This window comes from Rhinolophus sinicus, chromosome 8 (assembly GCF_057876585.1).
Source record: "Rhinolophus sinicus isolate RSI-liver-muscle chromosome 8, RSI-T2T, whole genome shotgun sequence".
In the NCBI taxonomy this organism is placed as follows: domain Eukaryota; kingdom Metazoa; phylum Chordata; class Mammalia; order Chiroptera; family Rhinolophidae; genus Rhinolophus; species Rhinolophus sinicus.
This window is the reverse complement of record NC_142508.1, coordinates 40,894,930-40,922,382: the sequence shown is the minus strand read 5'-3', so window position 1 is coordinate 40,922,382 and position 27,453 is coordinate 40,894,930. Positions and strand designations below refer to the sequence as shown.

Sequence of the window (27,453 nt, the reverse complement as noted above, 5' to 3'; positions counted from 1 at the left end):
GCCCTCTGCTGGAAATTTCTTGTAGTGCAGTGACCAGGATACTGCAGAGGTCCGGAAAAGCCCTCTTTAGACTAAATAAATTGTATGATGTTAGAATCCTGTGCACCCAGCTTTAGCCAGTTTACGTTTCTAGGACTTCACTCAGTCATCCAGTCACTCAAAAAAATCTCAAATATATTGTGATGGAAGGAGAACTGACTCTGGGTGGTGAACACACAATGTGATATATAAATGATGTATTATAGAATTGTACACCTGAAACCTATGTAACTTTACTAACAATTGTCACCCCAATAAACTTTAATTAAAAACAAACAAAAAAATCTTTACTGAGAACCTCCTTTGTGCCAGGTTCTATTCTAGTGCTAAAGATGCAGTGCTGACCATGCAGAGTCCTGCTCTCAGGAGCTGACATTCTAGGAGGGGAGAACCAATAATAAGTCATACAACCAGTAGCTAATAATTGCTAAATACTTCCTATCCATTTATTAACTCATTCAATCCTCACAGCCTTTGACTCTCCCCATTTTACAGATTAGAAAAACTGAGGCACAGAGAGGTTATGTTACTTGCCCAAGGCCTGCACAGCCAATAAGTGCTGAGATCTTATTCGAACCCAGAGCCCAGTTTTTAGCCATTACATTACTTCGTCAATAATGTGATGTAACATAACATAATACAGTGGTACCTAGGTTTTTTAACGTAATCCACGAGTTCTGAAACGTTCGAAAACAGCCGACAGCTAGACCTCAGGATCTTGCACTCAGTGGAAGACGTGTGACAAGTTCGACTTCTGAGTCGTGTTCAAAAACCAAAGCGTTTACTTCCAGGTTTACGGCATTCATAAACCAAAATGTTCGTCAACAGAGACGTTCGAAAACCGGGGTACCACTGTAATGTGATATAATGTTACATAAAATAATTGTAGGCCCTGAAAAGTTTTGTGAACCAAATCAAGAGTGGGAAAGAGGTAGTGGTTTGGTGGGAGGGTGTGATTTAGACAGGGCAGTCAGGCAAGGCCTCTCGGAGGAAGCGGCCTATGAGAAGAGACCAGAAAAAAGGTGAGATCTGTGGGAAGAGAGGTCCAAGCAGGAGCACAGCCAAGGCGAAGGCCTGGCAGCAGACACTGCAAGACCATGGTTCTGGCATCTAAAGTTTCCAAGATTCCGAGTTTTTAAGTTGCTGGCTCGCCGACGTCCCCATTTCTAGGCCTCTAGCGCGCTGGAATCATCCTCAGGTTCAACGTGCCCTGGAGGCTCCAGGCTCCTCCTCGGAGGTGGTGCTATTCCCACTGGGCCTTCGCTGTGGGGCTAAACTTTCCCTGGGCGGTGGGCGGGGCCGACCTCACCTGCAGGGGGCAGGGCTCCAGGCCGCCCCGCCCCTGGGAGGACCCACCCCAGGCCCCAGACGCTAGGCGCAGCTGGGAGCGGCGTGCGGGAGACGGCAGGGCCCTGTACAGGAGAGCGGGTCTGGGAGCGGGCCGCAGTCAGGTGGGCGCCGGAAGTGTGAGGCGGGGGTCCCGGGGGTCGCGAGAATGTGGACGGGGGCGGAGGGTGAGGGCTGGGCCTGTCGCTCCCCTGGGCCCGCTGGCCTGACAACGAGGACAGGCCTGGGGGCCCCTGGATGCCCCCTCCCCAGCCCTGGGGCTCCCCCGGCTCTGGAGGCCCATCTGGGGCCCCACCCCCTCCCCCGTGCACAGGTAAACAGGAGCGGGGGCGGGGCTTAGGGAGAGAGAGGGGCCCCTTGTGACCGCTTCTGGGAAGCTGGGGTGCACTGGTCTGGGCAAGCCGGCCAGGGGTAAGTTGTGTGCTACGCGGGGCTGACCATGATGGGGAACTCCTGCCTGCGAGAGTATGCATATAGTGTGTGGTGCGTGTGTATTAGTGATGGTGTACGAAGCTCAGGTGTGTGTGATGGTGTATGAAGCTCAGGCGTATGTCAAGATAGTGTCAGGCTGTGAGTATGGGTGTGAAGGGGAGATGGACTGTTTGTGTAACCTTAGGAGGGCACACAGGGACTGTGTGAAGTGGTGTGGGGCTGTTTCAGTGATGTGAAAATGTGGGAGACCTCTGATGGTGTGTCTGTAATGCTCTGTGTGTATGGGAGGGAGTTGAACTCTTTGTAGGATTAGGTATGAGTGTGACTAAGAGGTTGCATAGCTGTGGTTGTCTTTCTGCCAGTCATATGGGGGGTGGCAGGGAGGTGGGCAATGTGTGCAACAGAATGGTTGTGTGGGGTGTGTCTGATTATCATTGTCAGCTGTATGGTTGTGTGACAGGGCTGAGCACGTGAAGGGGAATCAGCTGCTTGGAGGACCGTATGAATGTATGAGCTAGTGTGTGTCGAGGAAACAGCCCCAGTGCTATGTGGCTGTGCGTGTCGCTGTGACTGTTACTGTGGTTGGCTGTGGGTGGTGCAGGCGAGGCTGTGTCTGGAGCATTCAGCTCAGTTATTTGAGATTGTACATGAGGTTGTGGGAGGTTGTGTAAATCGGCAGGATTTGTGATTGTCAGGATGGCTCTTGAATTTGTGTGATTGTGTTTGACGGTTTATGGGGTTTGTGTGTGAGGTGTGAGACTAAGGATGGTGTGACATACATACACACGCACATATATAGAAAGAGAGATGGATAAATGCCCAAACACATATACAGAAAGAGAGAGGTTGAGGGTGATGAAGCCTGCGGTCTATAAAACACACAGGATTATGTGCTACCCTTACTGTGCATCTAAGCGTATATGATTGTGAACTTGCAAGCAGGTGCAGAAACCGCTGGGCTGCTCATGGTGGACAGAGCTGCTAGAGTGAAGCATGCCTCAGAGGGTGTGTGCATGTCCCCACAGCTGTCTGTGCCCTGGGCACCCACTTATGGCAGCATAACTGAGTCTGAGTTCAGGGGCCATTTGCACGTCCATGTTTGAAGCTCTATATGTGTATCCATGTGCTCATGTGCAGACGAACAAATCCCTGGCCAGTCCTGCAAGGGGTGGGGGGGTTGGAGGACATGGGGAAGATGGTGACAGGTCCACAGCGAATCCTGGGAATGTGTGTGCGTGCTCGGAGGAAGCACTGGGCATACAGTGGAGACTGGGCTGCTTGCGGAAGTGTGGGAGAGGCATGTGTCATGGGCATAAGTGCAAGGAGACACTCTGAATGTGAGAGATTTGGGATTTGGTTATATTTTCGCGGGTGAGGGAGGAGAGGCAGAGAGTTCGTTTCTGCATGTGTTGGTTTTTATTTCTGACAGGAAAATATAACTGTGTGTTAGTTTATATTTCTAAGACGGGAGTGTATGTGTGTGCGCCTGCGTTAGTGTGTTGCATTAGGTTGTATTTTGAAAGGAAAATATGTGTGTGTGAGTGTATGTGATGTGTTTGATTTTTCAGAGGAGAAAGAGCTGTATTTCTGAGAGGGGAGTGTGTGTGTGTGTGTGTGTGTGTGTGTGTGTGTGTGTGTGTGTATGAGGGCCTGAGCCACCACCAACTGTGTCATTGACTTTGTCACTCACATACAAGCCACATGAAGTCCTTCATTTGAGACCCCCCACCATTACAATCTGGGTCTCAGACCCTCAGCTGTCACGAGGCCAGTGTGACATCCATGGGCCACACCTGCCACACGTGTGTCCCAACACGCCTTGGGCTGGCTGAGCCTGTCTGCAGTAGAGGGTGGAGCCCCTGATCCCTCAGGGTCTGTCAGCTCCTTAGGCCCCCAGAGCCCATACAGGGTGCCCTGAGCCCCCCCCCCCCTTATCTAGAGGCCTCCTCTGCTTCCAGTACCCCAGCCCCTCGGCTGCTCCTCCTGCCCCACCCCACCTCCAGTGGTCTGACTGGTTCCCAACAAAAACACCCTAAGAGTGAGCTCAGGAGAAGCTGCCGCCTCCACATGCCCCGCCCCACACACCCAGCGGAGGAGGCTGCCTCCAGTCCCAGGTCACACAGCCAGGAGGTCTGGGCCAGGGTATCTAGGGCCCTTGGGGTGGCGAGGGCTGGCCACATGAGCTGGGGGCAGGTGGGAAGCCACAAGCCAGCTGTTTGCCTTCTTTTGGTTGGTCATCTTTGGGGTTTTGGAGTTGCCCTCATGGCTGAGAACAGGCAAAGCTAGATTAGAATGTTCCCAGTTGAGGGCTGGCCAGGATGGGTGTGAGACAGGGTGCTGGCTGGAAAGAGGAGGGTACAGAGGCAGAGCGCTGGCTGGGATGGCTGGATAGGGAGATAACTAGGAGTCCTGCTGGTCAGAATGGCGTGGAGGCTGAAGGGCTGGCATGCCTGGCTTTGGCAGTGATTCCCCAATCCCGCTGCCCCCCAGGAATAGCAATGTCTATGCAGGTGGCAGCCCCCGGAAGTGTGGGGCTGGGCCCAGAGCGCCTGAATCCTGAGGAGCTGGTGCGGCAGACGCGACAAGTGGTGCAGGGGCTAGAGGCCCTACGTACAGAACACCATGGCCTGGCTGGGCACCTGGTGGAGGCCCTGGCAGGGCAGGGTCCAGTGGCTGGCTTGGAACTATTGGAAGAAAAGCAGCAGGTGGTGAGCCATTCGCTGGAGGCCATCGAACTAGGGCTAGGCGAGGCCCAGGTATGAGAGGGCCTGTGGGGGGAGGCTCAGGCCTGGGTGGGGTCTGGGAGTGAGAGGGCCCATGTATTCAGGGGACAAGCCTGGGACAGGTGAGACCTAGGGAAGCCAGGCCTGGGAGGGGGAGGCTCTAGGCCAGAGCTGGGATCCCTAGGCAGCGTTGGGAGGGCCCTTGAGTATGACAGGAACCCCTGGACCAGATGGAGTCCTTGCATAGAACTGCAGGTCCTGGAGAAACTTTGGGATGCATGGGTGGGACATGAAGTGTCCCTGGGCATAATTTATGTGCCTGGGTGAAATCAAGGGGCCCCTGGGTAAGATTTGGATATGTCTCTGGGAGCCTCCGTGCACCCTTGGAGTCACCCTGGAAGGGTTTCTAGAATCTGGCGGATCCTGGATAGAACAAGGTGCTCTGGCTTGACTTGAGGCCCTGGGCTGGGCCAGGGGCTGTCTGGCAGGGTAGGGACCAGGGCCCTGACTCTTGACCGCCAACCTGAGGCAGGTGCTGCTTTCCCTGTCGGCACATGTGGGCGCACTGGAGGCCGAGAAGCAGCGGCTGCGAGCACAGGCCCGGCGGCTGGCCCAGGAGAATGTGTGGCTGCGGGAGGAACTGGAGGAGACGCAGAGGCGGCTGCGGGCCAGTGAGGAGGCTGTGGCCCAGCTGGAGGAGGAGAAGAAGCACCTTGAGTTCCTGGGGCAGCTGCGGCAGTATGACACACCTGCCGAGATCCAGGTGCTGCGGGACGGGCGAGGTGGGGGCCATGGTGCGCCAGGGGCCTTGATCCTCCTGAGATAACCCACAGCTCCCCAACCCTCCATTGAGCCTCAGTGTTCTAGACCCTCAAAGAACTCCCCTACCCACTAGAACTTCCACAGGAGCCTCCAGGTCCTCCCCAAGCACTCAGGCAACCCCTGCGGCCCCTGACCACCACTTCCCTCAAACCCCGAGAGATTCAGGACCCAGTCTCTGGAACAAGCTCCCAACCCTCTGACTTCCCACTTTCCTGTCCTCTCTACAGCAGCATGACTCCCCCCCTCGCCGAGACAGCCTGGCCTCCCTGTTCCCCAGTGAGGAGGAGGAAGAGAGGAAAGGTGGGTGTGGGGGAGACGTGGCTGTGAGGAGCTCAGTCAGGAGGGTGAAAGGGCGAAGCTGGGGAGAGACCGCTGAACCCCAAGGTCTCTGAGCAGCAGATGAGGGAGGTCAGGGCAGGGTGTCAGGCGGATGAAACAGGTGGCTGTGGGAGGTGACAGCAAGCAGGTGAGGCTGGAAGGCACGACACCAGGCCGGCCATGGTGGCCACAGCCCGAGCCAGGCAGGTGCCCATGTTTATATCCCACGGGCCAGTAAAATGCCTGGGAAGCCAATCTAGAAGTCAGTGCAGGGGCCCATGGTCCTGGGGCCAGTTGGGCAGCGAGGCAGCTGTAGTTCTTGGGTGAAAGTGTCACTCGTGTGGGGCTGGAGGGGCAGGACTGTAGTGACTCGGTGCCCATCACCCCCAGGTCCTGAGATGGTGGGGGCCGCAGCAGCTCAGCAGGGTGGGTATGAGATCCCGGCCCGCCTTCGGACGCTGCACAACCTCGTGATCCAGTATGCAGGGCAGGGCCGCTACGAGGTGGCTGTGCCGCTGTGTCGCCAGGCCTTAGAGGACCTGGAGAGGAGCTCAGGCCACTGCCACCCTGACGTGGCCACCATGCTCAACATCCTGGCGCTGGTGTACCGGTGAGGGCCGCAGCTGGCCACAGCTGGAGGGGCAGCAAGGACGGGAACCGTAGTTGGGTGGAAAAGGGGGACCCTGGTGTCCTGCTCTGTCAGCATGGGGCACTGGGATGGTGGGAGAGATCTGGGGAGGCCACTGTGACCCAGGCAAAGAGGAGTCAGGGAGCATGGGTGACAGAGACCCCAACAGAGTGGGGACAATAGGATGGCCAGAGGCTTGGCAGTGATCTGGAGGTGCAGGTGTGGGGAGACCCAGAAGGGACTCCCAAAGGGTGCCATCCATGCTTGGTTCAGCCAGGTCCCTGGGCCTGCCACCCCAGTTTGGCTGACTCCCCTCCATCCCTGGGCCACCCCATAGGGACCAGAACAAGTACAAAGAAGCCACAGACCTTCTCCACGATGCCCTGCAGATCCGGGAGCAGACACTGGGCCCTGAGCACCCTGCAGTGAGTTGGGGCCCAGGAGGAAGGGCTGTGGGCTGTGCCTTTCAATCCCTGACCTGCTTCCCCCAACCCCACAGGTGGCTGCCACCCTCAACAACCTGGCCGTCCTCTACGGGAAGCGTGGGCGATACTGTGAGGCAGAGCCCCTGTGCCATCGTGCCCTGGAGATCCGTGAGAAGGTCCTGCCCCCTGCCCAGTCCGAGTCCCTTGTCCTGTGACGCCCTTCCCTTTTGATCCTGAAGTGCTCCCTGATCCTATGGTACCCCTTTTATGCCCTTCCTACTAGATGTTGTAAGCCCACAGTTTGAGCCTAGAGCACCCATTCCGGTGACCCACCACCCTTGACCTTCTGTGAGCTCCCTTTGATCTTGACTCCTGATCTCTTTTAACTCCTCATATGCCCCCCAACCCTTGATCTACCTACCCATTTGACCTTGTATCCCAAGGTTACAGTGGTTTCTGGACCCCCATGACCTCTAACCTGATGAATCCCTAGGTTGATAGTGTAACTTCTGCTCTCCAGCCCCAACCTCATGTAACTCTCCACTTTGACCCTGTAATCCCTAACCTCTGACCTCTATTATGGCTGCTGGCATCACGTGACCCACCAATCCTGGATGACCCCGATGACTTGTGACCCCATAACCTCTAGGTCCTGGGCGCTGACCACCCGGACGTGGCTAAGCAGCTCAACAACCTGGCCCTGCTCTGCCAGAACCAGGGCAAGTTTGAGGAGGTGGAGCAGCACTATGCCCGAGCCCTGAGCATTTACGAGGCCCTGGGTGGGCCCCATGACCCAAACGTGGCCAAGACCAAGAACAACCTGGTGAGGGTGCCATGGGTCCCAGGGGTGGGGGGTAGATGGGTCACATGATGGGGAGGTACCCGTTGGCTCCAGGGTGGGATGCTACAGAGGCCAGGAGCAATCCCCTCTGCCAGGCCCATGGAGAAGGGGGTCCCCTAAGACTTGGCTTCCTAGCTGAGCCCTGACTGGTGAGCTCACTTAGCACAGAAGACATGGAACGTCAGGAAACAGGCAAGTTGGTGGCAGCCAGCGAACAGTTCCAGTGAAAGAGGAAGCTGGAGAGATTGGTTGGGAGCCGATGAGCGCATCAGACATTTATTGAGCTTTAGATCCCCTGCTTAGTATTTTCCTGTACCATCCGTTTTTTAAGGGACCCGGTGAGGTAGGTGTTCTTGTGGCCCCCATTTTGCAGATGAAGAAACAGGCACAAAGAAGTTGTGTCGCTGGCCCAAGGTAGAGCGGGAAATAGGCTGAGCCAGGAAGTCTCCTGCCCTGTGTCCCCCAGGCAGAAGTGGGGTCAGGCTCCAAGCCCACTCTGCTGTAGGTGGAGGCCTGGAATGGGGTGGGGCTGACAGGTCTGGGGGCAGTGCTGGGGCCTGCGGAGCTCCCAGATTTGAGCCAAGATCACAGGCTGTGCCCTTCTGCAGGCCACAGCCTACCTGAAACAGAACAAGTACCAGCAAGCAGAAAAACTATACAAAGAAATCCTCAGCAGGGAGGACCTGCCTGCCCCTCTCGGTGAGTCCCCAGTCCCTCCCCCCAGGTGGCTTCTCCGTGTCCCCACCACAATGGCCCCCATCTGTTCCCCAGGAGCCCCCAGCACAGGCACAACTGGTGACACAGAACAGCAGGTGAGGATGGGTTTGGCTCCAGCTCCCAGGCTGGGAATGGGGACTGGATGGGATGGGGACTGACTGGTGTCCCCCGTGCCCTCCTCAGACCCATCGTCGTCGGAGCAGCTCGTTCTCCAAGTTACGTGAGTCTATCCGGCGTGGAAGCGAGAAGCTGGTCTCCCGTCTCCGAGGCGAGGGGACGGCAGGGGCAGCCGGGTGAGTGTTGGATCAGATCAACAAAGAACCCTGCTATCTGCAGCCCACTCCATTCCCTGTCCTGCTCAAGAACCTGTCATGGCTCCCATCTTCCCTGTGACACATACAGTCAAATCGGATGTTGAAGAGGTCTTCCCAGCGTGGGAGCCTGACGCTCCTGGACTCACTTGTTTCCTCTGTAGGATGAAGAGAGCTATGTCACTCAACACACTGCACACAGACAGTGCAAGGGCTGCTGGGACCCAGGTGAGCGGGAAGATGGGCACCTGGGTCAAGGACAGAGTGGGGGTCATGCTGACAGGCTCAGAGGCAAGAAAAGGGTGGAGACAGTCAGGCTGGCATTGGGAGCTAAGGGCTGGTGGGCTGGGATGGACCCAAGAACAGGAGAATGGACGGGTGGGGACAGAAGGATGCGCAACACAGCCATTGAGACAGACAAGCTGGCAGCCATCCTGCTGGAACAGGGCTGTCCTGCCCCTCGCCCACCCTTCAGCCATCCCTTGTGCCTGTCCCCAGTTCCCGAACCGGCACCTGAGTGAGGCTTCTCGGACCCTCAGCACCAGCACCCAGGACCTGGGCCCCCGCTAAAGTCGACAGAACCACGTGGCTCAGCTTCTCAGGGAGAGGGGTGGACAAATGGGGTCCTTTCATCTCCCTGCCTCTTGGGTGTATTGGGCTGCCCTCTTCCTGAGATTAAAGGCTATGGATTTGGCAGCCAGGAGCGTCTGCCTGAGGTTTCCTTCCTTCAAAGGTCTTCCAGTGACTCCCCTGAGGCCCCCTCTAAGCCGCTGGGACCCAGGGCCAGGTAAGGCTGGAGTCACCAGGAACACCTTTTGTAGCCGTGCCCGCACCTCATGCTACAGCTGCTGTGCAATCTGCTCGATCCTCCGCAGCGTCTCCTCCGACTCCAGCTGCTCCAGGCTGAGCAGGGACAGGCCCAGCTGATCCTCCTGCAGGAGAGGGACGGGAGGGAGGGGTCAGGCCAGGAGCCGGGAGACAACTGCTGCACAGGCGCAGAGGCAAGAAAAGGGTGGAGACAGTCAGGCTGGCATTGGGAGCCAAGGGCTGGTGGGCTGGGATGGACCCGAGAACAGGAGAATGGATGGGTGGGGACAGGTGGGCACATGCCCCAGATGGGGACAGAGAGGTGGCTCACAGGACAGGATGCATGAATTTCAAAACACCCATATAATACAGAGAGTGCCATCCCTGTAAACAAGACGGGCCAGAGGAGGAAGGTGGCAGCCAGACAGCTGTGTCCCAGCTAGGGAAGGGTCAGCTTCCCAGAGGCCCCACCACCTGTGCCTGCTCACCCCACCTCCTCCGGCTCCCACGCACCTGCTCACCTACTGGAGGGGGACACGCTGGTGGCTGTAGCCCTTGACTTGCCCCCAGTTCCCCGGCCTGGCATGTGGGCACACACAAACCTCTTTGTCAAGGGCCCTTCCCGGAGGAGGAGCTTAGCCTGGGAGGGTGAAGGGAAGTGAGGGCTGGCCAACTCAGGCTCACCCGGTGGAATGGCTGTGCCATCTGCCTCAGGAAGTACTTGGCCACCTGGACCCCCTCATCCACGGTCAGGTTGAGGTTGGCATCAGTAAGGTGTTCTTGGATCCAGCGGGGCAGCTTCCCCCGCTTGTCCACCCGGGCAAACCGCTGGGCAGGAGGGTGGGAATGAAAGGGAGGGTGTCAGGAGCTTGGGTTGGGGGTAGGGGGGCATTCAGGCCACCCTGCCCAGCTCTCCCCATCTGAAAAATGACAAGGGAACAGCCAGGTTGGTGGGGCCCCTGAACCCGCACCTTGTCAGCAAAGACCATGAGGCCGTAGTCTGTCTTGCCCCTGATGGCCCGACCCACACACTGGGCCGCGTGGCGCATGGCATCGAAGGTGAGAAAGTCGTTCTCCCGGATCTGGAACTGGTCCCGCAGGTATTCCAGCCGTGCCTGTGCGTGAGGAGATGTGGAAGCGGTCCCCTCTTGCCTGTCCCTCCACATTCAACCCCTTCCTCACACCACGGAAGTCCTGGGGTTGGGGGTCAAGAGAGACCTTAACATCCTACCCACCCCAGGTGCTGCTCACCTTGAGAATGCGGCTCTGGGTGTAGACATAGGGGACGCCAAACATGATGACGGCCCGCCCGAAGTGGTGCACTGGAAGGAGGGGGCAAGAGGGGTATTACCAGTGTGACAGGCTGGAGAGCCACCCTCCGGTGGCCCAGGAGCAGGGAGAGAGTGGGTGTGCTCCGAGGGCCCCTGTGTGTGCCCTGACTGTGGGTGCCCTAGGGGAGCAGAAGTGGCCAGAGCTCCAGGCAGGCTCCTGGGGAGGGGAGAGCCTAGTCCACTCACCAAAGTCGATTCCCTCGGACACTTTGCCTCGAGCCACTGACAGCAGGATGGCCCCACGGCCGTTCTCGCAGGCCTGGGGAGGGGAGGCCAGGACAGAGCTGCACCCCTGAGAGCTGCCCCCTTTGGCCCCTCTCTCAGTATCCCCCACTCCCACCTACCTCTTGGTACTTCTCCAGGGCGACACTGGTCTCAGCCCCATCTTGGGTCTCGATAAAAAGCAGCTTGTTCCTCTGGATGTTTTCGAGGATGCCCTAGGAAAGGACACCGGGCAGACCAGGGTGTGTTGGCAGCAGGATTAAGCACACAGGTGTCCTCACCTCACCCCGGTTCCCTTCTGTCCCCAGCAGACTCGGGAGGGAGAGTGGTGGCACTGGCACGCCTCACTTCTTTTGGGAAGCCCTGTGATCTGGGTAGGGAACCAATCCCCGCATCTCATCTTTTGGACAAGGGGGTAGGCATGGGGCCCAAGATGGCCAACTGGGACACTCTACCCGCCCCACAGCCAGTGATGGTGGAGAAGCTGAGGTAGGACAGGTAGAGCCAATCAGAGGCTGCCTGGAGACGTCAAGTGATGCTGTAATAGACACGTGATCAAAGACACACAGACCAGTGGAACAGAATGGAAGTTCCAGAAAACATACCCCCTCACAGATGGACACCGGTGCCATTCAGGGGGGAGAGCTCTTTTCAATTAATGGGGCCGAAGCAACTGGATTTCCATAGGAGAAAAAAATGAACCTTGACGCCCAACCTCACACTGTCCACAAAGATGAATCTGAGGCACCTCAACAGACCTAGATGTGAAAGCTAAAACTACAAAACTTTCTAGAAGGAAACACTGGAGACTATTTTGGTGACTTTGGGGTAGGCACAGGTTTCTTAAATAGAACACAAAAGGCACTTCGGACGTGGAGCTCAGGTGGCCAGCAGCCACCTTTCCCACTGTGGAAAGGGCCCGAGGACAGGACCAGGGTCCTGGCTGTGAGTGGATGAGGTTCCCACGCCCACCATTCCCTGGTGCTTGGATTAGCCAGTCCACTCATGTCACCCCAAAGAGCTTGCTTTCACCTCCTCCAGAGAGCTGGGCCATGGAGCACTCAGAAGCAGAAAGGACAAAGCGGTAACCCCTACCCATATCCTGTCGCCACCCAGTGCCCAGCTCCCAGTCTCCAGAATGCCCCATGCCCCTGCCCACACACTCCCCAGTAGATTCTTTGTCCTGAGTCTCTGGCCAGCCTTAATTCTCCAGAACCTTCCGTTAATAACATAGCACCCAGCTGGAGTCACACTTGCTACCCAGTGTAACCATACCATAGATAATGGGGGGACATGGTCATGGGGAACCCAGAAAGGAGGTATGTGGTTACCTCTCCTGAGGGGTTATGCCTTTGAGGGAGGGGCCCACGGAGTTGTACACTATTTATTCCTTAAATTGTTCATATGTATCTTATACACCATCCTGTCACCTATGACACATGTCAACATTTACAACATGAGTAAAGCGAGCACACAGAGGAACAGAGCCAAGAGCTGAGGAGCCAGGAGCCTTCAGGTGCATGGGCGGCTGGGGTGGTGAGAGTACCTGCTCGTACCAGGAGGCCACAGTGCTCTCCATGTACTGGTAGCTGGTGAAGAAGGCCACAATGCCATCAGGGACCACGGCAGACATCTCCAGCAGGAGGTTTCCATAGTTGCGGATCACCGCTGTGAGGGATCACAGATTGCACCCTCTGCTGGCCTGGGTTCTCCTCCCCACTCCCCATCAGCGTTCCTGTCTAAGGCCCGGTCTTAAAGTTGGGGTTCCCAGAAACCCCACTGAGGCCGTCTGTAGGGCTATTTATCGCTCACATTCCACTTCTTCCAGGCCCTAGGGAGGAGTCCCCCACCCCCTGAAATTAGGCTTGGCCATGTGACTTGCCATCGCCAATGAGTGCAGAAGTGGCTGTGTCACTTCCGTCTGAGCACCTTTGTTAGCCAGTATACAATTCACCATGATCACCATGATAACCTCTTGTCACATGTCACCAGCACAGTGATGTGTCCAATAGTGGAGGTTCCCAGAGAGGTGACACTGGCAGGCCCCCACCAACCCACAATGGCATGTTTCGTGGGCAAGAAGTAACCTCCGGGTAAAGCCACTTCAAATCGGGGCTATTTGTTACTGCAGCAAGTCTTAGGCCATACTGACCGATAAATCTCCCCTCTCGGAACCCAAATAAAACCCCCTAGGCAGCATACCAATATCTTCCCGGGTCTCAAATTTGGAGCTGATGGCCACCTGGTCGTTGCCACGGCCAATGATCTGGAGATAGCAGGAGAGATCACAATAAGCGAAGCAGCAGCAACCAGTCCAATGTGTGAGTGCTGGAAGCCAGCTGATGCTGTTCTAAGCTTTTTATAGACATGGTGTCACTGAATGAATGCTCAGCTACTCTGCTATCAGCACTGCATGGAAGAATGACCTAAGGCTCAGAGAAGGTGAAGAGAAGGTGAATCGCCTACCCAAGGTCACACAGCAAATAAACGGCAGAGAGGGAACTGGACCCAAGTCTGCCCATGTCCCCAGCTAGCAAGTACGCTCCACTGGCCCCAGCCTCCCGCCAGTCAGTTCCAGGAGAATGCTCCTCACCATGACCTTGAGAGCCACTGCTACAATCCCACAGCAGCCTCACAAAACCATGCTGCAGTGTGGTCAGCACCAGTCCACAACCCCCAAAGGGCAATTCCCAAAGCCACAATACTCTGGGAAGTCCAGATATTTAAGTTTGGCACAAACTCACAGAGTAGGGAAACCTGCCCTCCCCGAGTCTATTCAGAGTCCTGACTTATCTCCCTTTTTGACTCTACATGCTTCGCTGATGAAATAATCATATGACTTTAACTGGAGGTTGCTGCCCACACCCCGCTGGGAGTGGTACACAGCACACAGCATATGCCTCGTTTCTAAAGTCGGGAAAATTCTCAATTCTCAATTCTAAAGCACATCTGGCCCAAGGGCTACAGATGAGGGTCTGAGGGTCCATGTTACGATGTCCAATTTACACAGGAGACTGAGGCAGCACAGAAGGGTCACTTACCAAGGTCACAGACAGATGATGAACTGGGCAAAGCCATGCTAATCAAGAGCCAGGTCCTGGGCCCCATAAGTGTGTTACACCCCTTAGCTCACGCTCCCCTCCACCACCCTGGGAGATCAGGGAGGAGGCATTTCCATTTCACAGATGAGAAAACTGAGGCCGGGGGTGTACACCCACAGGAAGAAGTAGCATCAAGCCCAGGTCTGTGTGCACCCAGAATCCGTGTCCTGAGCTGTAAAGCTCTCCTGCCTCAGCAGTGGCGGGAACAAAGAGAGGAAAGGCAGCCGGTCACCCCACCTCCCACATACCATGGGACACAGGCAGACACGGGCCAGCGTCATGGTGAAGGTTGCCATGGTGACAGGGTGGAAGTCCAGGATCTTGGGATAGATGTCCAATGGGGACAGCGTCTGTAGCAGGGACAGCAGGACAGATCTCAGCAAGACTGGGCAGGAACTAGGAGCCCCTCAGGGGAGAGCTGGGGACTGGGGGGTGGAGAAGGATCCTCACCCCAGAAGTGATAATGACAGACTGGAAGCGCTCGAACACAGGTTTGATAGCCAGAGAGGCATCCATGCAGCTGCGGGGAGCAGACGAGGATGGTGAGGGCCTGGCTGGGGGGCTGGGGCCCACGGTCTGTTCACGACCCCTCTGGGGTTGGGTCTCACCTGAAGTGCAGGATGGGGTTGGCAATGGTCGGGGTCCTGTCGTCAAAGGGTTCGATGATGATGGTGAAACCTACAAGGGGCCAGTGAGATTCCCAGGGTGCCAAGCAGTAACCATGCCCATTCAGCTAGTCCCCAGTCCCCACCCCCATAGTGAAAGGAACCAGTCACCAGCAGCCCAAGCCTAAAACCCAGGCATCTGAGTCCAAAATTCACCCCAACCTGTGCACTTCTCCCCAGGACCACAGCTGTGCAGACGTTCATAAAGGATCCTGAGCAGAGAGCACCAAAGATTCATTCTCCAGTCTCTCCCAGGGCCGTAACGGCCGCCCTGCCACTCAAACCAAAGCCTTGGTCCTTCTCCCACTACTTTTCTGCCTAAGCCGTCAGGAGGCTGTCAGCTCTGCCTCCAAAGTCTATCTGCAATCTGACCTCTTCCGCCCCTCTCCCAGTTCAGCTGCCACCACCTCTGTAGTTGCCGCCTTTCCTCACTGGGCTCCTACCCGTGCTCCCTTCACAGTAGCCGAAGCGACCTTGTGAAATCCTGAGTCAGGTCACACCCCTGTCTTGGTCAGAAGCCCCCCATAGCTCCCCACACCCTTCCTGAGGTCTAGGATCATCTGTGGAAACCTGCCATTCTGACCCATTTTCTCTTGCTCACATGCCTCCTGCCTAACTTTCAAAAACCACCAGTCTCACTCCACCCCAGGGCCTTTGCACTTGCTGGCCCTATTGCCTGGAAATCTTCCCAAGGTGGCTGGCTCCATTTGGTCATTTGGGACTCAGCTCAAATGTCGACTCCTCAGAAAGGCTTTCTTCCCTGGCCATGCTGGCCACTGCAGGTCTGCTCCAATATGACAACCTATCTGTTTCTCATGAAAACTGTGACTTTCTGGAATTATCTTCCTTGTTTGTTTGCACCTTCGCTACCTATCTTCCCCTCTAGAATATAAATCCCAAAGGTCCTGGAAGAGGTCTTCCCTGGTTCCTGCCTGGCCTGTTTATTGAATAGATGGCTGAATTCAAATATTCAATTTCACTTAGTAAAAAAAAAAAAAAAAGTCAAGTCCTCTGTGCCTAGCCCTGTGCAGGGGACACACCAATTACCGAGACATCTCTGGCCCTGTTCTCTCAGGGCTCACAATCCAGTGATGGGGACATAGATCTGTCCCCACTGACCACCCAAAGTGGGCAGGGCTGGGATGAGGGAGGCCAGGGGTAGGGGTCTTGAGAACAGCCTGGGGGGCAGAGAGGGCTTACTGGAGGAGGGGACATCTCTACTGAGCCAAGAACTGAAGGCTGAGGGGGACATAGTTGGAGGCTGGAGGATGGGGAAGGATATTCCAGGTAAAAGAATATGAGGTATTGGTAGATAGGTAAGTGGGGAGGATAGGAGAAAGATAGCCTGAGAGGGAAGACAGAGTGGGATGGAGAGATGGACACAGAAGGAAGCTTCCCGTGGGACTTGCTGCTTGAGAGGCTCTGGGGTAGGGGGACAGAATCTCCGTCCTCCTGCTGAGGCCGGGCCTGACCTGGTTTCCTGGACAGAGGAGTAATCCCCAGGGATCAGACTCACCTCAGCCAGCTTAAAGCTGAGGAAGGGGAGGGAATGCTGCTGGATAAAGGCGCTAAAGCCTCCGGATCACTTCCCCTCTCCCTAGCGAGCTGGAAATCTAAGGATCATCAACTCTCTCCCCCTTGCTCCCCACACCAGGCATTAAGTCCCAGCCTCTTTACCTCCCACATCTCTCTCCACCCCTCCCTTTCTCTCGTGCAAACCTGCCCAGGCTCCTCCTCTCCTGACCCCAGTCCCTGCCAGAAGAATCTTTCTAAAGTGCAAATCTGCCCCTGTCCCTCCTTTGTTCAGAACCTGCCATGGCTCCCCAGTGCCCTCAGGTACAGAACGACCAAGTCCTCACTGCACCCTGAGTGTGAGTTGACCCCACAGAACGTCTCTGGCCTCATCTCATACCATCGCCATTCCCATCCTTCTCCAGTCTGCAGCCAGAGGGAGCCTCTGAAAATACAAATCTGAGCACAAGGCTCGCTCACTCAAGAATTGCTGCTGGCTCGGCTCCACAGTGCCCTCCAAGCCCAAACTCCTGAGCACAGCCCTACAAGGTGCGAAGTGTCCAAGTCCTACACACAATCCTCTGGACTCTGCTGGGATCGTGACTGCAGCTGCTAGGGGGCCCAGCAGAGGCAGGAAGGGGTGCGCTTACCCTTGGAGTAGGTACTAACAAGAGTGGCGAAGTTAGCCAGGAGGGTGAGGGGGGAGAAGTCAGCGAGGTCGGCAATCTCCAAGGTGTGCAGGAGGGAGCGGAGGCGTTCTGCGCAAAATCTGGTGGGGAGGCAAGAGGGGGTCGGGGGTAGTGGGAAGCAGAGAAGACCGGCAGCCCTCCTCCAACAGAGCACGTGGCCATGCCTCTGCCTCCCCAGGTGACTGGGTTGCTCCATGAGGGCAGGGACTGGGGCTGTGTCGCCTCTGTGTCCCCACATTGTACATCTGCATGTCATGCAGAGCCACGGCGGTACAACGGCACACACAGAACAATAATCACACATCCCAGAGTCATGTGGTCACACGTCACACAATCTGATACGCAGGTCTCAGTCAAAACAGGAAATCCACAACCACACCTAGAATCCCAAAGTCACAACATGAATCCTGCACGGCCGCACGGTCATACGCTTGCACCCAGAACCTCACACCGTCTCAGTCACACTCGGCCACCCTGGTGACACATACAGCCTCCAAGTCCCACATGCACACACACCCTCGCAGTCACACACACTACATCACACTCATGCACACACAAGACCACCCCCCCACAAACAATGATGGTCAGGCTGAGGCTCTCACCATTTGGGGGCAGGTCATGGAGAAGGACCACCTGGCTCGGACCCAGGTGGGCAGTCAAGAGTTTAAAACCTCTCCTGGATGTCATTTCTTCAAGTCTGCCTTCTCTTCTCCCCCCACCCCACCCCTACCCCCCTGGGCTCCCCCATCTCAGCCCTCCCGGCTCTGGGTCGTCCCTGTCGGGGGATGGGTCTATCTCCCCGCTAGACTAAGCCCAGGAGGGCAGGGCCAGGGTTGTTTTGGTCACCACGGTGTCCCCAGCAGAGCAGGCGCTCAGGGAACATGTGTTGAGCGGCTAACGCCCTATCTTTGCCTTCACAAGTCTCCAACTGGGGGCAGACTGCCCCACCCCCTCAGAGACGGGGCAGCCAGGAGCTTCAAAGCCCTACAGGCCTGGCTTCGCACAACTACCCCACCCAGTGCTGTGTGACTCTGGGCAATGGCTTCCACACTCCGAGTGACTGTGTCCTCATCTGCAGCACGGGGACACCATACTGAGATTCCAGGAGATACAAAATGTAAAGTGCTTAGCTTATCATCAGTGCCCAAGACAGAGTAGGTACTTATATTCCTGCTTGCTCATTTAACCACCACAGAAACTCTAGAATAAGGAAGATGACCCCCAACCCATCTTACAAAGGAGGAAACTGAGGTTCAGAGAAGACCAGTGACCTGAAGCCCCATCCTACTTTTGCCCTCAGGCTCGAGGGGCAATGAGAGGCACTAGTGGGAGGAGAAGGGGTCCAGGAGGTCTGGGGCATTTCCCCCCAGCTCACACCCTGCTGGGCCTTTTCAGGAGCCCCTCTTTAGGGCCGCTGTCGCCCCTGCCCCTGTGACTTGGGGTGGAAATACCTCTGAGCTCTTGGCTACCCAGGGGCCTTGCCACCCTTGATGGCTCCTCTGCCCTACCCACCCCCTCTGCAAAAAGTGCCTGTCAAAATCTCTTCAGGTAAAGTCTCTGATCAAGCCATGTGCTGCCTGCCAGCCCCCTGCCCAACACAGGGACAGACGACCAGCTCTGACCTTGCCCTTGGACTCGCCTGCTCTGGCCAACACGTGTCATGTGTGCTCCCTCCACACTCCTTACTTACGGCTGACAATGGCCACATGGTGGCCACAGGCGCAGAGGCTCTGCGAGGATCAGGGCCTGCCCCCCCGCCCCACAGGGACCCGACACCCGCAGCTACGTGGGGCCGCACCTGAGGGGCTTGCGCTGGATGCACACGCGCTGCGCCAGGCTGCTCAGGAAGGCGGGGGGGCTCTCCTGCACGACGTGCTGCACGCGCAGCCGCCACTTGACGTACTCCAGCAGCCGCCGGAGGAAGCCCAGGAAGTGCTCGGCCGTGCGGATGGAGCCCGGCACCGCCTCTGCGGGGAGGAGGGGTCAGCTGCCACGCCACAGGAAGAGTGGGGCCGGGCGCAGGAGGCAGTGAGGACAGCAGCTCACCCTGCAGCACCTCGTCGGGCAGCACGGGGTTGGCCAGGTGCGCGTTGGTCTCCCGGGCGGTACTGGCCTCCCGCAGCCCTTCCACCAGGCGCCGGTACTCCTCCCGCAGACGCTGCTCGTCGGTCTCCTTGATCCTGCGGGGAGACAGATTGTAGGAAGAGCAGGAGACACCTGAGAGGGCACTGCGATGGGGCTGGTGTGGAGGCAGGTCAGGGAGAGAACACGGGCTTGGGAGGCAGGTGCTGGCTGGCTGGGCCAGGGCCAGCACAGGGTCTACCAGCCACTTGGGCCCCCACCTGAGCACTGTCTTCTGCAGGGTCTCCAGGTTGCCCTGGCATCGGTCCAGGGTCCGGCGGGTGAGGTTGACACTCATGGAGTCGATGCAGACATTGTCTGGAGAGGAGAGGAGAGGGGTCTGGGCTCCATCAGGCAGACAGGGCAGCCTGAGGGGCTGGCGTCACTTCCTTGCCCTGGCTCCCTCCTCACCAATGTTGTGGGCCTCGTCAAAGACCACCACAGCCTTGCGGGCCAGCTCCTTGGACACCAGGTCGGCAATCTTGGGGTCCAGGAGGTAGTGGTAGCTGTAAACCACCACGTTGGCATGCAGGATCTGGGGGGCCGAGGAGGGCAGTGTTACCCCAGCCTAACTGCCACCTCTACCCGCCCACACCAGCACATCACTCCATCACAGGTCCACAGAGGTTAGGCAAGGAAAGACAGACACAGGCAGATGGACAGGCAGACACAGACAGACAAGACACAGAGGCGAGGCAAGGCACACATATAAGCAAGTTGATAGAGACAGAGAGGCACAGACCCCTAGGGAGATACAGGCAGACAGGCACAGGTAACCGGAAGGGCAGGCAGCCTGTAACCCTCACACGCGCCCTCTTCCCACCCCCTGCCAGCCTCCTCACTGAGTAGCGGGCAAGGAAATATGGGCACCAGCCCTGGCGCCGCCCCACTGCCTTCAGGTCATCCAGGTTGTAGATGCCAGCGGGGAGGGGCACTTGGCGTCCATGAACGTCAAATTCCTAGGGTGGGGCAAGAAGATGCCTGGGGGTCAGGGAGATGCGCTGTCCCGGGGGCCTGGCTCACCCTCCCTTAGCCCTGTCCCAGCAGGCACCTCGTAGAAGCGGCAGTGGGGCAGGCTGGGGTCCTGCTGGTACTGCGCCCGCACGTAGGAGGCCGTGAGGCTGTGGCATTTCCCGTCGACATCCTTTCCAAAGCGCAGGGGTGTCACCTGGGGAGATATGGGGTACATCTCAGCACTGAAACAGGCTGAGAACCCCAACCACTACTGGAACCTGGGGCTCTACACCCCACAGCTGGGTGCAATGGGAGACTGTCCTGTCTGGGGTGAGACTCGGGGATTTGGGGAAAATGCAAACCTCAACCTGTTTCATTATTGAACAGTTAAGACACTTGGGAACTTATTGCAGGGATGCAAGAGTGGCAAAATTGTCACTCTTTAATTATTACTTTTAAAACATTAAGCCCTATATACAATGGATTATTCTTCAGCCGTAAAAAAGGAAATCTGGCCGTTTGCAACAACATGGAGGCACCTTCAAGGCATTACACTAAGTGAAATAAGTCAGGCAGAGAAAGAGAAATACGCATGATCTCACTTACAATGTTTAGATGTGAAATCTAAACAAAATTTAAAAAAGAAAAAAGAAAGAAAACCAAGCTCACAGATACAGAGAAGAGATTGGTGGTTGCCAGAGGCAGGGTTCGTGGGTGGGTTAAAGGGGTGACGGGGGTCAAAAGGCACAAACTTCCAGTTATAAGATAAATAAATTATGGGCATGTAGTATACAGCATGGTGACTATAGTTAAAAACACTGCATTGCATATTTGAAAGATGCTAAGAGAGTAGACCTTAATTTGCATCACAAGAAAAAAACGTATAACTACGTAAGGTGACAGATTAACTTAGACTTATTGCAGTAATTATTTTGAAATGTATACAAATATCTAATTATTATGTTGGACACCTGAAACTAGTATGTCAATTATACCTCAATAAATACAAAACATTAAGCCTTGAAGATTCTTTAGCTTGTAGATAAAGGATAACTGCTTTACTTTTAAAATGCTCAAACACCTAGGACCCTGGCAAGGTCTAAGAATCAAAGGAGGTTCTGATTGCACAGTATGAGAACCCACCTTGCCCTTGCCCTGCTCTGTCCCCTCCAAGTCTATGTTGGTGGCACCATCACAGCCCAGGGCTGCCTGTCCTCAGAACAAAACCTTCTCCTTCCCCAAAGGGAAGGCTCAAGGCTGCCGACCCTTCCTCCTCCTTTTCCCATTCCATCAGTCACCAAGGCCTATGCTACTTCTCTTTAATTATTATCCATCATACGTATTATTTCTCATATATTCTTACAAATAATGTTCTAGAATATATATTCCATGAGTTACCACACATCAAGTGCTTAGAACAGTGCCTGGTGCACAGTGAGCCAAGTGGCTTTGTAATATAATTCAAAAATAACAAATATTCTATGTGTGATATATCTACTAATATCGTGGCAGTTTCTAATACCTTTTAGCTCTTTGAACATGCTAAGGGTAGACATCCATTATCTCACCCAATCTTACCAACAACTGTACGAAGCAGGTACTTATTTATCCCCATTTTACAGAAAGGAAGACTGAGGCCAAGACTGCAGAAATCTCCTAAGAGTACATAACTAGTAAGTTACAGAGCCAGGAAACTAGGCCTGCCAGCCTCCAGGAACTGCCTTTTTAACCTCTCCCAGGCTGGGGGAAAGTAGGAAGGCTCCCCAGTGGTATCCGCGCCTCAGCCATGAAAAGATGAGTTGGAATTTTACATGTGAGGAGAGAATTCTATGCGTGGCCCCTGCATATCCCCTGAGAGGTCTAGTCTGAGGCTCTAAAATTCCTGGTTGAATGTAAGAGTTTCCTCAACCCTGGGGCTTTGGGTGAGGGGAGGAATGGGCACTCACCTCAGGATGAATACACAAGTTCTTTCGGGAGCTCAGAGCCAGCCCCAAAAACGGCAGCTTCTCACCCTCCTGTTTCTCATAGAAGTTGAGCAACTTTCGAAGCTCCTCAATCACCTGTGCCAGAAGAGAAGGGAGGGGGAACTCAACCTCACTGAAAGCACAAGCCCCTGCCCAACCAGGCCCCAGCCTCCCAAACACCACCCCCCCAAGCTGCGATGGCAACCACAGGGGGACCAGCGAAGTCCGGGGAGAGTGAGGAAGCACCGGCATTGGCTCTAGCTCACCTTCTCAATCTCAGGCACAGTCCTCGAGCAGTAGATGAGTTTAGTCACCTCCAGTGGATATGCCTGCGGACAACAAAGGGCTCATCCCATCCAGCCCTTTCCCTCTTCCCCTTCCACAGGCCCAGTGGGTCACTTACCCGCTGGTACGCCATGATCAGGGCCAACAGGGACACTGTCTTCCCAGTGCCTGAGGGCATTTCCAGGACTCCATGGCCCTGCGTGTTGGGATAAGACATAGGCTCTCAAAACTCCGTCCAGAATGCCACTATCTTGAAATGGCAGGCCAACACAGCAATTAAATTTGGGCCCCAGGGGCAGTGGGTTTGAACCCCACTTCTTTGCTGAGTGGTCTTATGCAAGCGCCTTCACCTCTCTGGCCTCAGTATCCTCATCTCTAAAATATTTAGCATAGTACCTGATACACAGTGAGCCCTTTTCTTTAATTTAGCAAACACTTCACACTTACTCTGTGCCTGGCAGTATTTCTAAGTGTGTTACATCAGGGTTTGTCAACTTCAGCTCTATTTATATTTTGGAGCCCGATAATACTTGGTTGTGGAGCGCTGTCCTGTGCACTGCAGGATGTTTAGCAGCATCTGTGGCTTCAAAACACTGTATGCCAGTAGCACCCCCACTCCACTAGTATGCCAACCAGGAATGTCTCTAGGCATTGCCAATGTCCTCTGGGAGTCAAAATCACCCCCAGTTAACAACTGCTACCTTACTTAGTGAATTAACTCATATAACCCTCACATTAACCTTTGACTTAGGTACTATTAATACGCCGATTTTGGAACAGGGAGATTAAGTGATTTTCCCAAGGGGGCACACAGCTGTGGGTCCAGAATCCCAACCCAGGTAGCTGACTCCAAAGTCTACATATTCCCAGCCACAGAGTAGCTCAGCCTTTGATAAAATCCAGCTGCTGCTAATAACTTATTTTTGTTTCTTTTTGTTGTTTTCTTTCTTTTATTAACTATTATTATTTTAGATAATAGGAGGTTTTGGAATGCTGGCTCCCCAAGGACCTCTAATTTCTAATCTAGACCCCCTGCAATCTCAGTCTTAGCCGCCTGCGTGGCAGCCCCACCTGTCAGGTGGGTAGCGGCGGACGGGGCCCACGCACCTTGGCGTCCAGCGTGCGTTTGAGCTCCAGCATGTAGGAGAACTGCTCGGGGTAGATGTAGTCGTACGGGAAGTAGACCAGCAGCCCGTCCACGTTGAGCCTGGCGGCAGGGGCCGCCGGGTCAGTCCCGGGTCCCCTAAACCCTTCTTCAACCCCCACACTCCCCTGCCGTCGGGCCGAGGGAGGTTACCTGCCAGGCACCGGCCTGCGGGTCCCCCCGGATATACCCCCGTTCCCCAGGAGTCTCTGGGTCTCCTCGTTATCTCCTCGCTGCCCATTCCCGTTACCGTACCGTGGGTCCCCGCGGCTATCTCCTCCCCATCCCTTCAGCCTCCCCTCGCCCCGCGGGGGCCCCGTGAACGCCCACCGGTCCCCCCATCTTTCAAGTCTCCACGCCCAGCCCCCCTCTCACTTCATGGCGATGGCCGGTGAGAGAAGCGGCATGGACCCGCCCCCTCATGAATATTCAGTGCGGCAGGATCCGTGGGGCGTCCTCAAGGCACCGTTGCACCTTCCTCACGACGCCACTGGCTGATCCCTCCCGTCACTCTATTGGGGTAGAACCAATCAGGATAATGCGCATGCGCACGGCAATACGAGGACGGGCTCGCCAGGAGAGGCGTCGCTGAGGATCGCCGAAGACCAAGAACAAAACATGGAAGAAAGAGAACCGAGAGAATCGATCCCATTCATTAGGATTCGGTCTTCTTCATCTGCTCAGATTATTTGTGTAGCGAAGAAAGTCTAGGGGAAAATAACAGGAAAATTGCGAACCTCTTCGGGGCTCACTAATTAGGAATTGCTTCGCTGCACCAGACAAACATGCACTCTTTTTTTTTTTTAAATTGGGGAAGGGGGGAAGGGGAACAGGACTTCACTGGGGAACAGTGTGTACTTCCAGGACTTTTTTTTTTTTTCCCAAGTCAAGTTGTTGTCCTTTCAATCTTAGTTATGGGGGGTGCTGTTCAGCTTCAAGTTGTCCTTTCAGTCTTAGTTGTGGAGGGCGCAGCTCAGCTCCAGGTCCAGTTGCCAGTTGCTAGTTGCAGGGGCGCAAACCACCATCCCTGTGGGAGTCGAGAAATCGAACTTGCAATCTTGTGGTTGGGAGCCCACGCTCCAACCAATTGAGCCATCTGAGAGGCAGCTCAGCTTAAGGTACCATGATTCAATCTTAGTTGCAGGGGCGGAGCCCACCATCCCTTGCGGGACTCCAGGAGTTGAACAGGCAACCTTGTGGTCAAACATGCACTTTTAAAATGCCTGCTGTGTCCTAGACTTCTCTGGGTTAAATAACTCCTCTTATTTATTGAGCTCCAACTGTTTGCCAGATGTATCTTAATCAAGCAGTAATGAAAAGGCACTGTGGTTTGGTAGTTAAGGTATGGATTCTGGAACCAGAATGCCTGGGCCCAAATCCTGGCTTCACTGTCTACTAGCTGTGTGACCTTGATCAAATTACTTAACTTCTCTGGGGTTCCATTTGCTCACCTACAAAGTAGAACAATTAGATTATCTACAATGTAGATGACGCTTAAACTAACCCACATAAAGCAGTTAAAACTGGGCTTAGCACATGCTAAGCATTCAAAAAATGCTAGCTTTTATGTGTTTGTTTGACAAATAGCTTTGGGGTGTCTACAGTGTGCCTGACCCTGTGCTAGACCCTGGATTGTCACGTTCTTCATAATCGCCTCACTTTCATTCATTCAATCATTCATTCATTCAATCATCATATATTCCCTGACCCCTGTTCTGTGCATGACCTTTACTGGGTGTTTAAAAGCACACAGCAGTGACCCACCAAGACAGCCTCAGCCATGCCCGCTAGGGTCTCACATTCCAGTGACTTTCCCCAGACAGTGAAAACCCAGAATGGGCAGGCAAGTCCAGGAAGTAGCCCCTGACCTAGCTGTAAAGCCTTTAGCAAGTTTTCTCTGAGACTCAGTTTCTTCACCTCTAAAGTGGAGATGATGATACTGACAGCAACAAATGACATTTATTATATAGTCATACAAATGAGAATATACCTCCAGAGTTAGACAAAGGCTCTGAAAATAGGTACTGGGGGACTAGAACTCATAGGGTGGTAATGGTAGGGGTGGATGTTGAGCCAGTTAATGAAGTCACCGAGTTAACCCTGAGCCTTAACGAAAGGAACACTCAGTGGGAACAGCTACACACACAGAGATGCTCCTTTCAATACCACGGACACAGAAAACAAACTGGGAAGAGCAAACACAGTTTACATTGGATGGTTGGGAGTAAGCTATGGTGATGTCTTCCATTTAGGAATTTGCACACCTCACAGTATATTCCTGCCCCATCTCGCTGCTTATTTTTCTGCTTCCTACTTGCCTCCAGTAGTGGCCTCTTTGTCTGCAGCTTAGTCTCCCTTACCTTGTCCTGCCTCACTCCTACTGCTCACCTTTAGGTCTCAAAGAAATATCCCCTCCTCCAGGAAGCCCTCCCTGCCCTCAGGCTGAATCAGGCACCCTCTCTGGGCCCCCCATCTCAGCCCTGGTTACTCTGTTAAAGTGGGGGGGGGGGAGGGCGTGTTCAAGAATATAATAAAATGAAATTGAGTGTTGAACATACACTTCTATTGGACAGGTACTGTCCTAAGCATCCTGTCACCTAGCTGACATCATTTCTCCCTGTCCTCTTTCTTATCTATTCCTCCCAGTCACACCTGGCTTCCTGGCACTAGGCCTGCATTATTCAGCTAATCTGTATAACAACTTATCCCCAAAAGTAATGGTTGAAAAAACAGCATTTATCATCTCACCGTTTCTGTAGGCCAGGAATTGAATGCAGCTTCAGTCATCCCAGCTCAACTAGAAAATGATCCACAACTAAGCTCACCAGATGATTGTTGGCAGGATTTACTTCCTTGCTGGCTGTCATCTGAGAGCCACCCTCAGGTGCCTGGCACGTGGGCATCTCTGAGGGCAGCTGGTTTTATCGAAGCAAGAAGAGCCAGAGAAAAAGGCAAAGATGGAAGTCACTGTCTTTTATAACCTAATGTCAGAGGGGACAGTCCATCACTTTTGCTGTGTTTCATTCCTTGGGATACATCATCACATGCAGCCCACGCTCAAGGGGAGGGGTTACTCCAGGGCGTGAATACCAGGAGGCAAGATGGGTGGGAGAAGTCTTAGAATGACTGACTCCTGCCTCCTCCTGACCTTTGCAATTGCCCCTCCCTCTGTCTGGCTCTTTCCACAGATCTCTGTGTGGCTTCCTCCCTCAAGCCTTTCTCAAAGGTCCTTTCTTCTCTGAGGCCTTCTTTGTTGTTTTTTTCGTCTTGTTTTTTTAAAACTTTTATTTATTTAAGTGTGTTTTTCCAGGACCCATCAGCTCCAAGTCACGTAGTTGTTTCAATCTAGTTGTGGAGGGCGCAGCTCACAGTGGCCCGTGTGGGGATCGAACCGGCAAACTTGTTGTTAAGAGCACTGCGCTCTAACCAACTGAGCTAACCAGCAGCCCCTCTGAGGCCTTCTTTGACCACCTTTAAATTGCAATACTCCCTAGGTAGGCTGAATAATTGTCCCCAAAGATCTCCAGGCTCTGATCCCTGATACCGGTCAATGTCACTTTGTGTGGTAAAGGGTCTTTGTAGGTGTGATGAAGTTAAGGATCTTGAGATATCCAGGTGCTCCTTAACAGTAATCACAAATGTCCTCAAAAGAGGGAGATTAGACAGAAACAGAAGCAATGTGACACTGAAGCAAGATGCTCCGCTGCAGGCTTTGAAGATAGAGCAAGGGGGCAGAGCCAAGGAATGCAAGGAATGCAGCTGTGGAAGCTGGACAAGGCAAGGAAACAGATTCCCCCCTTAGTGATCCGAGGGTGTGCGGCTCTGCCAACACTTTGATTTCAGCGCTGTGAAACTGAGTTGGACTTCTGATCTTCAGAAGTGTGAAAACATAAATGTGTGTTGTTTTAAGCCACTGAGTTTGGGGTCATTTGTTACAGCAGCGATAGGAAACTAATACACATCACATATACCCCAATATAGTCATGTGATGTGTTTCAGTCAACGACCAACTGCATGTACGACGATGGTCCCATAAGATTATAATATCGTTGAAA

General features: G+C 54.6%; 2 protein-coding genes across 7 annotated transcripts; one reads left to right on the top strand and one right to left on the bottom strand.

Moving 5' to 3' along the window:
* Nucleotides 1-1,381: 1,381 nt before the first annotated feature.
* Nucleotides 1,382-9,304, top strand: KLC3 (kinesin light chain 3). 5 transcript variants are annotated; one of them, XM_019754899.3, is made up of 13 exons: nucleotides 1,382-1,490; nucleotides 4,309-4,574; nucleotides 5,074-5,304; nucleotides 5,594-5,663; nucleotides 6,072-6,291; nucleotides 6,647-6,734; nucleotides 6,809-6,910; nucleotides 7,384-7,557; nucleotides 8,184-8,274; nucleotides 8,347-8,387; nucleotides 8,476-8,585; nucleotides 8,768-8,831; nucleotides 9,102-9,304. In XM_019754899.3, the coding sequence occupies exons 2-13, from the start codon at nucleotides 4,317-4,319 to the stop codon at nucleotides 9,171-9,173; spliced, it is 1,521 nt and encodes a 506-aa protein (XP_019610458.3). In that variant the 5' UTR covers nucleotides 1,382-1,490; nucleotides 4,309-4,316; the 3' UTR covers nucleotides 9,174-9,304. The 5 variants fall into 5 exon arrangements, with proteins under 5 accessions (XP_019610458.3, XP_019610457.3, XP_074170246.2 ...); XM_019754898.3 differs by having other exon boundaries at nucleotides 5,591-5,663; XM_074314145.2 differs by having other exon boundaries at nucleotides 8,184-8,387.
* ERCC2 (ERCC excision repair 2, TFIIH core complex helicase subunit) lies at nucleotides 7,825-23,907 on the bottom strand. 2 transcript variants are annotated; one of them, XM_019754893.3, is made up of 24 exons: nucleotides 23,774-23,907; nucleotides 23,362-23,461; nucleotides 22,373-22,450; nucleotides 22,236-22,298; nucleotides 21,952-22,065; nucleotides 20,103-20,219; nucleotides 19,894-20,010; nucleotides 19,463-19,586; nucleotides 19,273-19,369; nucleotides 18,977-19,110; nucleotides 18,729-18,897; nucleotides 16,892-17,010; nucleotides 14,673-14,742; nucleotides 14,515-14,584; nucleotides 14,313-14,414; nucleotides 13,166-13,229; nucleotides 12,510-12,631; nucleotides 11,086-11,178; nucleotides 10,928-11,000; nucleotides 10,662-10,732; nucleotides 10,382-10,525; nucleotides 10,095-10,238; nucleotides 9,437-9,535; nucleotides 7,825-8,761 (listed from the first exon to the last, which is right to left on the bottom strand). In XM_019754893.3, exons 1-23 carry the CDS (start codon nucleotides 23,803-23,805, stop codon nucleotides 9,443-9,445), a joined length of 2,310 nt encoding a protein of 769 aa, XP_019610452.1. In that variant the 5' UTR covers nucleotides 23,806-23,907; the 3' UTR covers nucleotides 7,825-8,761; nucleotides 9,437-9,442. The 2 variants fall into 2 exon arrangements, with proteins under 2 accessions (XP_019610452.1, XP_019610455.1); XM_019754896.3 differs by lacking the exon at nucleotides 23,774-23,907 and adding an exon at nucleotides 23,552-23,702.
* Nucleotides 23,908-27,453: the final 3,546 nt, after the last annotated feature.

Bases quoted from the DNA above. Each gene is read 5' to 3' on its own strand.
- KLC3 (XM_019754897.3), top strand. From the start codon at position 4,317: ATGTCTATGCAGGTGGCAGCCCCCGGAAGTGTGGGGCTGGGCCCAGAG. The intron at 4,575-5,073 runs GTATGAGAGGGC...AACCTGAGGCAG, and splicing joins TAGGGCTAGGCGAGGCCCAG to GTGCTGCTTTCCCTGTCGGC. The intron at 8,388-8,475 runs GTGAGGATGGGT...TGCCCTCCTCAG, and splicing joins CTGGTGACACAGAACAGCAG to ACCCATCGTCGTCGGAGCAG.
- ERCC2 (XM_019754893.3), bottom strand. From the start codon at position 23,805: ATGCCGCTTCTCTCACCGGCCATCGCCATGAA. The intron at 17,011-18,728 runs GTGCGGCCCCAC...CCTCCCCACCAG, and splicing joins ATCCAGCGCAAGCCCCTCAG to ATTTTGCGCAGAACGCCTCC. The intron at 14,585-14,672 runs GTGAGACCCAAC...TGCTCCCCGCAG, and splicing joins AACCCCATCCTGCACTTCAG to CTGCATGGATGCCTCTCTGG.